Source organism: Alexandromys fortis, unplaced genomic scaffold, assembly GCF_014885135.2.
Source record: "Alexandromys fortis isolate MF-2015 unplaced genomic scaffold, M_Fortis_MF-2015_v1.1 scaffold_155, whole genome shotgun sequence".
Taxonomy (NCBI): Eukaryota; Metazoa; Chordata; class Mammalia; order Rodentia; family Cricetidae; genus Alexandromys; species Alexandromys fortis.
The window spans coordinates 329,204-340,804 of NW_026068052.1; the positions used below are offsets into that span (position 1 = coordinate 329,204).

The 11,601-nt window shown below is 43.9% G+C and overlaps 1 protein-coding gene across 2 annotated transcripts in view; it reads right to left on the reverse strand.

Annotated features, from left to right (window-relative positions):
* Positions 1-10,969, reverse strand: part of Itgb1bp2 (integrin subunit beta 1 binding protein 2) — a 31,623-nt gene extending 20,654 nt beyond the window's left edge. The window contains exons 1-11 of one of the 2 annotated variants that reach the window (XM_050119617.1): positions 9,437-10,969; positions 9,172-9,221; positions 9,023-9,079; positions 8,807-8,949; positions 6,896-6,990; positions 6,734-6,792; positions 6,500-6,570; positions 6,311-6,410; positions 5,932-6,045; positions 5,462-5,524; positions 3,281-5,192 (exon numbers count right to left, since the gene is read on the reverse strand). In XM_050119617.1, coding sequence (XP_049975574.1) covers positions 4,962-5,192; positions 5,462-5,524; positions 5,932-6,045; positions 6,311-6,410; positions 6,500-6,570; positions 6,734-6,792; positions 6,896-6,990; positions 8,807-8,949; positions 9,023-9,079; positions 9,172-9,221; positions 9,437-9,500 — 1,047 coding nt within the window. In that variant the 5' untranslated portion in view covers positions 9,501-10,969 and the 3' untranslated portion in view covers positions 3,281-4,961. Of the gene's footprint in view, positions 1-710; positions 750-3,280; positions 5,193-5,461; positions 5,525-5,931; positions 6,046-6,310; positions 6,411-6,499; positions 6,571-6,733; positions 6,793-6,895; positions 6,991-8,806; positions 8,950-9,022; positions 9,080-9,171; positions 9,222-9,436 lie in introns of those variants that run through there. The other variant, XM_050119618.1, reaches the window with a different exon arrangement.
* Positions 10,970-11,601: the final 632 nt, after the last annotated feature.

Genomic DNA, 11,601 nt, shown 5'->3' on the forward strand with positions numbered 1-11,601 from the left:
TTACTAGACCTAGATTGAGGTGGGTGGTCCTCGGACTTCCCACAGGTCAGGGAACCCTGATTGCTCTTTGGGCTGATGAGGAGGGGGACTTGATCGGGGGAGGGGGAGGGAAATGGGAGGCAGTGGCGAGGAGGAGGCAGAAATCTTTAATAAATAAATAAATTTAATTAAAAAAAAAGCTGGGCATGGTGGTGCATGTGTTTAACCCCAATGCTTGGGAGGCTGAGGCAGAGGGATCTCTGTGAGTTCAAGGCCAGCCTGGTCTACTTTGCAAATTCTGGACATTCAGACTTTGTCTCAAAAGAATAATCAAAAGCCATCCCAGCACTAGAAAGGCAGAGAGAAGGGGATCTCCGAAGTTCACTGGCCAGTCAGACTAGCCAAATGACTAATGAACTATAGGTTCAGTGAGAGAATGTCTTTAAAAATTAAGGTGGAAAACAATTGAGGAAGATATTGACCTCTGGCTCCACACACACGCTCACACAGCATGCGTATGCACATGTACACACACACACACACAGTAGTTATTTAACTACTGCCACTATACAGATCACATATTGGATATACAGATCATATTGGAAATTTCTTATATTTTAGACTTTGGCTTTATAAAATGAACTAGTACCATACTTTGTTAACACTGAACATTTGGCATTTTATATATAAACCTTATATATAAGAATTATCTGAATTTTTTGAACCCTTACCTTCTTTCTCTTCAGGATTTCGGGACAATTGCTGTTATCCTGATTTTGATAGACAGAAAAAGTTACAGTTAAGATAAATGCATATTATGTATCTTTCTCTAGTCATTTTACCTCAAAATTTGAAAGTCTCCCTATGAAACCAACACTAGCCTTGAACTTTTTACATACCCCAGGGTGGCCTCAAAGTTGCCACGTACTTCAGTTTGGCCATGAACTCATGATCCCCTTGCCACAACACCCAAGTACTGAGATTACAGATAGGAATGCACTACCATACCTGGCTTGGGGGGAATCATTGTTTTCTTCTGATTTTTGAGGTAGGGTTCCTGGCTGTCCTGTAACTCTCTATGTAGACCAGGCTGGCCTTGTACTCAGAGATCTGTCTGCTTCTGCCTCTAGGAATTAAAGGCGTAAGATACCACATCTAGCCCATACCTGACTGTTTTACCTCTAACTTTGTTTTTGATTTTGAGATAGGTTCTTGCCTATACTAATACTGAATTCATATTGATCCTCCTGCCTCAGCCTCCTGTGCTGCCATGCCCGGCTGACAGTGCTAACTTCTCAGAGGGTAAAGGCACTAGCTCCCAAGCCTGACAATGGACTTCAATGCCTGCAATCTACATGGTAGAAGGAGAGAACTGATTGGCACAAGTTTTCCTCCAAACTGCATACCATATATACCACTCCACCCTGTGCATGTCTATAAAAATAAATTAAAATATAATAAATTTTTTTAGTTTTTTTTTTTTTTTTGAGATAGGGTCTTACTATGTAGCTCTCGTTGGCTTAGAACTTGCTCTATAGACCAGGCTGGCCTCCAACTCAAGAGATTCCCCTGCCTCTACCTCCTAATTCTAGGATTAAAGGTGTGTGGTGCCATATACATTTAAAGAAACGAATGGAATAAAGAGTAAAGAGTAAACTGCTTCCAAGTTTGGAGAGCATTCTTGACTGAAGATAGTGGCACAAACCTTTTGAATCCCAGCACTCAGGAGGCAGTGGACCTCTGATTTAGTTCATATTTTCAATTTCAGTGTCAGTTCAGTGGAGCTGAAAACCTGTCCAAGAAAAAGAAGGAAAGAAGGGGGAGAGAGGGAGGGTGTAAGGGGAGAAGAAAGAAAGCAGGACTCTTGAGGCTTTAGTCCAAAGGAGAAAATTTATTTGCCCCACGAATCCAGAATGAGAGCAGTGAGACTTGGTGAATGAGAGCAGTGAGATATTATGTATCCTATATAGCCAGGAAGTCTCTTTACCTCTGATCAAACTCCCCTGTGGGTGGAACTCACATCCTCGGAGATATTCCCTGCCATTGCCTAATGTTCCCTCAGCCTCCAAATCCTCATGTACACTACTGTCCACATTTGTTCCAGTTCATTTCACTCCTGGATCCCAATCACATACTAGTTATCTTCAATCTGATCCAAAAAGACACCAAATGAAGAGCTTGATGTGGGTGTGCTGGCAGGAGTATCTCTACAAGTTCAAGGCTCACCTGGTCCACATATTGGGTTCCAGGTCAGCCAGGGCTACATGATACCCTAAAGAAAGAAGGAAGACAGGGAGGGGGAGACAGATGGAGGAAAGAGAGAGGATGGGCAGTGGACTTAAGAGAAATAAAGAACTTGAGATTGGCTGAGGTTTGAAGAGCTTCCTTGCTGGGTATTTCTTGGAAATTTATTACTATTGTGTGTCACACCATGTGTGTAAGTGTGGGCACCCACATGCAATAGCACATGTGTGGCAATCAGAGAACAACTTTCATGAATTGGTTCTCTATCATGGATTCCAGGGACTGAAAGCCACGAGCTGTGTGTAGCAACTGTCTTTACCCCCTGAGCCATCTTTCTAGTACTGTTTCTTAGAATTTGATTTTCTCAGATTATTGATGATTCTGCTGAGGGAGACTAAAAATAAACAAGTCTACATTTCAGCTGGGTATGGTAGCCTATTCCTGTTGTCCCAATATTGAGAAAGCTAGGTAGGAGGATTGTTCCAAGTTTGAGGCCAACCTGAGCTATATCTAATGAGTTCCAAAGCATCCTGGGCAACAGTATCACAAAACACAAGCACAAAACAAAAAATAACAACAATAAAATGAAAATAATAGAAAGGTCTATGCAGTCATTCTGTGTAATATCAGCAGGAGGGAGGTCCATCCAGGAACCTCCTGCTTGCACCAAGCTTGGAAGATACTTAAATTCTTTATATGAAAAGACATTATAGCTAAGCGGTGGTGGCACATGCTTTTAATCTTAGCATTTAGGAGGCAGAGTCAGGTAGATCTCTGAGTTCTAGGCCAGCCTGGTCTAGAGTGAGTTCCAAGACATCCAGGGCTACTCAGAGAAACCCTGTCTCTGAAGAAAAGGCATAGTATTTGCATATAACATACACATATTCTCCTATAACTATCTACCTCTAGATTATAGTACTAAATAAATGCTTTGTAAGTGATTACTACACTATTATTTAAGAAAATCTATAACCATTTAGTGCAAATTTTTCTTTATATCTTCAACTCACAATCATTGAATCCATCCATGAACACAAAATCTGCAGACACAGTGAGCTAACCATAATGTCTTTTATTTACTTTTGAGGATTTTTTTGTAATTTTTTTCCACCACTCAGTTGTGTAGTTGTTTTTAAGAGTTTAAAAATGCCATGTGGCGGGCTGGAGAGATGGCTCAGCGGTTAAGAGCATTGCCTGCTCTTCCAAAGGTCCTGAGTTCAACTCCCAGCATCCACATGGTGGCTCACAACCATCTGTAATGAGGTCTGGTGCCCTCTTCTGGCCTGCAGGCAAACACACAGACAGAATACTTTAATCCCAGCACTAGGGAGGCAGAGGCAGGCGGATTTCTGTGAGTTTGAGGCCAGCCTGGTCTACAAAGCGAGTTCCAGGACAGCCAGGACTGTTAAACAGAGAAACCCTGCCTCGAAGAACCCCCCAAAAATAATGTGTGTGTTTGTGTGTGGGTATGTGTATGTGAGTGAAGGTGCCCAGAGGCCACAGGAGTTGATTGGATCCCCTGGATCTGGAGTTACAGGTGGTAGGGAGACACATGATGTGGTCAATAGGAATCAGGCTCAGCTCCTCTAGAAAAGCAGTATAAACTGTGAGCCATTGAGACATCTCTCAAGCCCCCATATTGTCTTTTAAGTTCCCTTTAGCAGGAGCTGTGTCTTAGTGGTAGAATGTCTGCACAGCATGTGGTAGGTCTTGGGTTAGAGTATCCCTAGTACTACGAACAAAAATACCCCACACTAAGTATTTTGTCTAAGTATGGGGACTTGCACCTGTAATTACAGCAGTGAACAGGCTGAGGCAAGAAGATTCTGGGTCATATAGCAAGACTATAAAAATAATGACCTATAATTTTAGGATTTTTTTCAATCTAGCCACACCCTACTAACTTTTGTGTCTTCTCTTTGCACATACAATCTGATATGTAGTAATCAATAGCAAAAGCACCAGGGTCACCAAGAATGTCATCCAGGTATCTGGACTTTCTACATAGCCTAGGTTGATCTTATACTACAATCCTCCTGCTTCAGCCTCCTGCTTACTAGAATTGTAGGAACAAACCACTACAACTAGCTTTTTTACTTTTTAGCTCAAACTAGACCAGGCTGGCCTTAAAATCATGGCAATCATTCTAATTCAGCTTTACCAGTGCTGGGATTCGAGGTGTAGGAGCCATCAGACCCAGCTTAGAATGTCATTTCTTTTTTTTTTTTTTCCTGTTTGTACCTTTTATTCAGAGGGAAAGTTGTAGGGGACAAGGTTTCATGTAGCCCAGGCTAGCTTCCAATTCAGTATGTAGGTGAGGATGACCAAGGACTCCTGACCCTAAGTGGTAGGATTATAGGTATGCACCACCATGCCCAGCTCAGGTCTTTCTCTTGAGAGAAATGAGTGAGGCTGATTCTCAGCTTTCTGTAAACCATCTAACATGGAACTGGACATCCAGGAAGTGCTCATACACTCCTGGTGGCTGTTGTTTTCACATGTGTGCCAAACACACAGCCAAGTGGGGGCGGGGTGGGACTGAATCCACTCTTCCATGATGAGGTGAGAGATGACGCTTATGTGAAACTGCAGAATATAAGGTTTATTTAGGGGAGTAGCAGCACAGTTTGTTCTCTCCTCCTCCAGCCTCCTGCTGCTCAGTGACACCACACAGTCAACCATATCCTAGTCTCTGAGGTCACCGAGAGCCTACCTAGAAACTCAACTGGCTGCTGTTACTATTCTCCCATAGCTTCTTCCTCTTCTTCCTCCTCCTCTGTCCAGCTCAGGTCATCATCTGAATCCTCAGATTCTTCCTCATCCATCTCTAACAACACCCCTGCCCTCGCCTTCTCAGCTAGTGAATCGGGGTGCTCCAGCTGGGCCCAGGATCCTGGGTCAGCCTTGACCAGGGAGATTTCCACCCGTGATGGCATCAAGGAGACAGAACTTTGCTCCACGTTTATGACCTAAGAAGGAGGGAGAGACAGAAAGAATGAAGAAATCACAGACTTGGGCTTAGAGTATTGATAAATAAGAACAGAAAAGAAAAAGAAAGGGGAAGACAGAAGAACACAATGGGGAAGAACAGAAGGAAGAGGAGACAAAGGAGGGAAAACCAAAGCAGTTAAAGAAAAATGATCTATTCCCCACAGCTTACCCTCTACCGACTCAGTCTGGCCCTCCTCTTACCTGTCTACCCCCCCCCCCATGCCTCTGCCTACTTCTCTACACTTACCCCCCAGAGCTTCATTTGGGCTTGGAACACTCGGTTACCGTCAAAGGCAATGTGGACATGAAGCTGAGAGAAAAGAATTAGAAGGGTAGTATCAAATCCAGAAGGTCAGAAAAAGTCATTACTTCAGAACCAGGAAAGAGGCAAGATTCACAGGCCTGCCAGCCAACCCTACTGTAATAACTTTCCATTCCTCTTGGGGGACACTGGAACCTAAAGAGTGACAGCATACGATGGGCGGTGGTGGCGCACGCCTTTAATCCCAGCACTCGGGAGGCAGAGGCAGACTGATCTCTGTGAGTTCGAGACCAGCCGGGTCTACAAGAGTGCATCCCAGGACAGCCAGGGCTACACAGAAAAATGCTGCCTTGAAAAACCAAAACAAATAAAAAAGAGTGGCAGCATGTGTCCCCGTAAGACTGTACGACCACCGGAGTTTACTCGCCCCCATCCTGCCCCAGATCATTGCTCACCTCAGTTTGACTGGCTTTCACCCAGTTAAATGCAGGAAGTGGAATCTGGCCATATACAGTCAGCACTACCAAGGAATCTGTTTGGTGCCAATCATGGCGGCAAGAAGCTGGCAGCTAAAGAGATGTGAAAAGAAGATGGGAAAATTCAACTCTTAAACCAGGAGGAGTCTCATGGGAAATAAAGACACAAAAAAAATCAAAAAGATTAACTATTTCATATAGCCAAGACTCCGGGCTATAGAGAGATAAAAAACAGAATTTTATTTGACTTGTATTAAAGGAAAATTTTAGGGAGGTCAGCCAGGAGATATGAGGAGAGCTTATCTCTGTAACTGGGGCCTAACCAACTGTTTAAGAAGTTGGGGGGGGGGGGGCTTACCTGCTTTGCCCAGTCATGTCTACCAACTCTGCATCCTGGTTGTGCCAGGAATGCCCCAAAATCCAGAGTCTGGATACCACAACAGCTCCAAGACTTCATCCTGAGGGAGGAAGATCATTTATATGAATTCCACTCCAAGCCCTTACTCTCATTTATATTGGAAGAAACCTACCCAGTACTTTCTCTTACCCCTCATGAAACCGAGGTGCCCCTGGGTGGTAGGTACATGGAGCAGAGTCACTCTCAGGACCTTGGTAAAACTAAGGCCAAAGGAGAAACAGGTCATTAAAAATCATGCCTATCCCCAGGTATCACACAGCCACATGCTTGAGTCCCGCCCCCCCCCCCCCCCCCCCCCCCCCCCCCCCCCCCCCCCCCCCCCCCCCCCCCCCCCCCCCCCCCCCCCCCAAAACTCTCACTCACAGCATCACATCCTGGGTTCTGGCAGCTGGAACCAGTCCAGATCAGACTACTGTCAAGTCCTGGGCAAAGGAAACAGTCAGGAACTTTTCTATTTGCCCCACCCTACTGCCGTTTACATGAAATTCCAGTCTTTGAGATTTGGCCTATTAAAGGCCCACCTACCTGCTCCAGGTTCCTGGTCTAGTTCCTTCTGTTCCAATGCCACTCCCAGGGCTTGAGATATAATAAGTGGCAGCAGTTTTGGAGGCATCTCTGCCCTATAGGTTATAAGCAGGCATTTAGATCTGATCCATTCATCAGAATAACCTAGCACCCCTACCCACACTGTTAGAATCAAGTCAGTCTGGTGAAAGTATATCAGGGTCAGAGAAATCAGGGGACAACTCTAGTGGCAATTTTCACCTCTGTGGACATTCAAATCCATAGCCCTGGAGAAGGCTCAGGGCTTCCTTTGCAGTTGGTTGCTTCTACTCTTCCCACATTTCTCTGCAGAACTACATCACTTCCTCTATTTGATGTGAACCTAATGCTTCTTGCTTATAATATTCTCTGCAACCTCCTGCCTTCCTAATCCTACTAATACCCTATGATGTAAAGTAGCCTTTTGGGGTTTTTTTTTTTTTTTGAGAGGTTTCTCTGTGTAGCCCTAGCTGTTCTGGAACTCATTCTGTAGACCAGGCTGACCTGGAACTCAAGAGATCCACCCGCCTGAGTGCTGGGATTAAAGGCATGCACCACCACACCTGCAAGATGTAGCTTTTTTTTTTTCAAGACAGGGTTTCTCTGTGGTTTTGGAGCCTGTCCTGGAACTAGCTCTTGTAGACCAGGCTGGTCTCGAACTCACAGGGATCCGCCTGCCTCTGCTTCCCAAGTGCTGGGATTAAAGGCGTGCACCACCACTGCCCGGGAAGATGTAGCTTTTTAAGGGGCTGGAGAGAATATGCAACCTAAAGAGGGGGAACCTTACTATTCCTGCAGAAGACCTGAGATTAAGTCTCCAGCACCTACACCAGGCAGCCACAATCACTGTAGCCACACACACATATAAATAAAAATGACAGGGTTACCTTGTTTCAAAAGAAATTCAAATATTGAGCTTTTATGAATTTTTGTTTATTATTACTAGCATAGTGTCGGGACTGTACACTATAGCACACGTGTGGAGGTCAGAGGACAACTTAGTAGTATTACTTCTTGGTTTGCATCTTTATGTAGACTTCCGGGACCAAACCCAGCTAGTATTATGGAGGAATCACCTTTACTTGTTGAGCCATACTAATGGCTCCTTTTCTTGTTTTGAGACAAGATGTCCCTCGGTAACCATAACTGACCTGTAATTCACTGTACAGAATGGACTAGCCTCAGACCTTTGGTGATCCCGTCACCTCTGCCTAAGCTTTGCAATCTATGGACACAGAGCAACATGTGCAGCAATTTAAGATTTACTTTTTATTTTCTGTATCCCAGGCCAGTCCAATATCCAGAGCAATCTTGCTGATCGAGCATTTTAAGTATTGGGAGTACAGGAATGAGCCAACAAAACATGTAAGATTAAGTTCTTCCAAAACCAAAGAGATTAATAGAGGTGTATTGGGGGGATATGCATGAGCAAGGTACAATGATACATATATGAAAACTTGATGAAACCCATTCCTTTCTATACTAACTAAAAATTATTAAAAACTGAAAATGCACAACAAAAATATCACTTCATTTTCAAGCAGGTGTGGTTGTGTACACCTGTAAAAATGTCGGCCTTCAGGAAGTTAAGAGGATCAATTTCAAGACTGGGCCTCACAGCCTAGCTCAACAAAATCAAAGCACAGGTTATCTAGTCGCTACTCTTGCTATATACCATGTATTTGAGAAGTTACCTAGTCCCTAGAATAATCCATCATCCTTACACCATCTTATAGCAACAGACATTTCTTGACACAAATTTCCCCTATGACAAAAGATGCATCATGCAAGCTGTCAACACACGACCCTCCTCACATCTCTAACCCCTTGCTTCCAATCCCCAGTGAGCCATTAATCCCTGCATCGGTAGAGAAAAAAGCCTTGGGTCTTTACTTAGGCCTTTCTCGGAGCAAGGTCTCTGCTGACTTTGGAATTGTATTCAGAGGTTTTTGCTCCTGAAGCGAACTCGTGGCAGGGCCCTCAGGCTGAGGGCCCTCAGGAAGCTTCTCAGCACAGTGTGGTCCCACAGTACAGCCCTAGTAGATAAGGAGATAAGGATTAGAAGAGTTCTTTCATAGGAACTAGAATCCAAGGAAGTAAAGGCTTTACCTTGATATTTAAGAACTCAGAGAAATCTACAGTTCGCTTTCGGCAGCAGGACCAACCCTGACAACAAGAGACCCTGATCAGCTTAGATTTCCTGGGTATATTTCCTTGGGGAAAATGCTCCTGCTAGGCCCCCATCACCTATTCCTCACCTTAAGTGCATCATGGAAGATTGGGACCCCAGGGTGATAGTGACAGGAATCTGTAGATACCAGAAAGCAGGAAAGAACTATGTCAAATAGCATCCCTCCTATTTTCTTCAGGTTCGTTAATGGTTCTTCATACAATGTGGAAAGTAAAGCAGCAGACTGAAGATCACCCAAATCATGCCCAATTTTTGTTCTTCCTGTTCCCAATAGCCAGCCCACAGCTGAACAACTAACACCTACTCAGAGCCCAAGGTCCATATTTACTCACCAGGGAGATTGATATTAGGGTCAAAGTGTTGCCCACAGCCTTTGTTATGGCAGAGCAGAGACATGGAAGCGCTGGTTGAGCTTACTCAAAGGGTATTTCAAGGAGTCTGGCCGCAGAGTGGGGAACACCTCTTAAGTCTGAAGGCTTTTAGCTGCCTAGAAGGGCCAGCTGTTTCTATCTTTAGTTCAGGAGGCGTCCACCTCCAAACATGGGCAAGGGAACTTCAGTTGGTCTTCCCAGCCAATAGGAAAGTGCTCCAGAGTATTTTAGCTCTGAGGCTCAGGAAGAGCCCTTGGAACTTGGGTGAGGTCAGTAACTATAGCAGTTTTAGATGTTGCCAATTCCAAGCCTCTGACATACCAGCAGCTGCTAAGAAACAAAATACTAATTAAGATCCTCCCTCCCTGTGGTATGGATACAACCCCTCCATTTTCTGCCATTTGGAGTCGCTTGTCTGCTACTACCATTACCCAGCATTGATCCTAGCCACTCTATCTTGCATCTCACCCTCCCCTGCCCATGTTTGCCTAATGTTTAGTATTTCAAAAGGTGACAGTGCAGTCTACTGTATGCATTTCCCAAGACAGAATTCCTTCCCTTCCCCTTCAAAAAACAGCACAGAAAATTAAAAGGCTTCAGATGTATTTTAATAAGGTGATGCTGCATTACTGCTCCATTTCTCAGAAAAATTTCAAATTGAAGGTATCAGGAACAAATCAAACATAGTACACCAATAAAAAATGCACAGCGTAACTACCTAAGATAGGCAAGGCTAAGAGCTACTGTCAGACCTTCAACACACAGCAACCCTGTTCCCAAGATTGTACTAGGCCTATCAAGAAAAGCTGTGAACAGCAATATCAGACAGAAAAGGGCATTCAGTCTTGAGCAGTCCTTACCCAAGAGAAACATGGAGGCAAGTTTACACAAGACTTTTTCTTTTTTTAAAGATATACTAAAATGAAAACCTCTAAGAGAAAATGTCTTCCTTAGGACATGAAGGGGTTATATATGAGATATAACAGAACCGTATGTATGTTGTAACCTCTGCGGACATTTGTCTGAATTCTCACCTGGGAGTGAATGGAGGAATTGGGCTAGGTCATTGGAGGATGTTTAGGTTTTGTGGTATATATGTGGCAGTGTCTCTGGGGTTGGGGGAATAAAGATGAAAAAGTAATTAAAACATGATGAATGAAGGAGGGAGGGATGAAGAAAGCAAGGAAGGAAAGAAGGAAACAGGAATGATCAAGATTAATGGAGCGCTCTACGTTCACTTTGCTATGGTTCAAGGCCCTCAATAATCAACACATTTCAGGAATGCACCAGACAGACTTGAGAAAGCAATATACCACAGACTTTGATTTGTTAAATAACACCCCTCCCTTGCCCTCTGCCTCCAAGCATACTCCCTAGAGTATTACAGGCAGGGAAGACCTATCTATTGGGAAAAACCCCTAACACTTTTCCAGGGTAGAATTCTGGCTAGTCCAAAAAGAACCTTTCTTTTAAGGGTTGCGGGAAACTAGACGCTGCAACTTTTATTTAGTATCGGCGGCGTTTATTTGGAGCAAATTCAGCTCCAGGAGCTGGACGGTTGAAAGCAGGAGGATTTCCACCAATTGCTCCAATTCCTTCCATTGTAGCAGCTTGGCCGAAACGTTCAGTTGTTGGTGGGGTCTTAAAAGAGAAAGAGAACAAACAATTTTAAATACAGTCTCTGTCCTCAGCGTCTCGCTCATTTATGGTCTTGCATTGTAAACCATTTCTACTTAACTATTCAAGACTCCTGATTGCTAGGGGCAAGGTAACTAAGTCTGCTTAGAGTTCTCATGGACCTGAAAGGAACAGAAGGCTGTACTTCTTTAGCTTTTTATCCATATTTTATATACAACTGAAATGTCTATTTGGATAGGTTCTATCCAAGTCCTTTTTCCAAACCAGGAAGAACAGGTTATCATTTCTCTAGAAACCTTAATTCTATCCAGTTTTGGCCATTTTGACATTTGAACAACTTCGACTTTATGAACCACAAGGCCCTTGAATTAACATTCATTATATGTCATTCATTATATCTAAGCTTTCTTGACTTGCCCCCTAAGAGCAACCTACCGGCCAGGCAATGTGATGCATGCATTTGGAAGACAGAGGCAGGAGCATCTCTG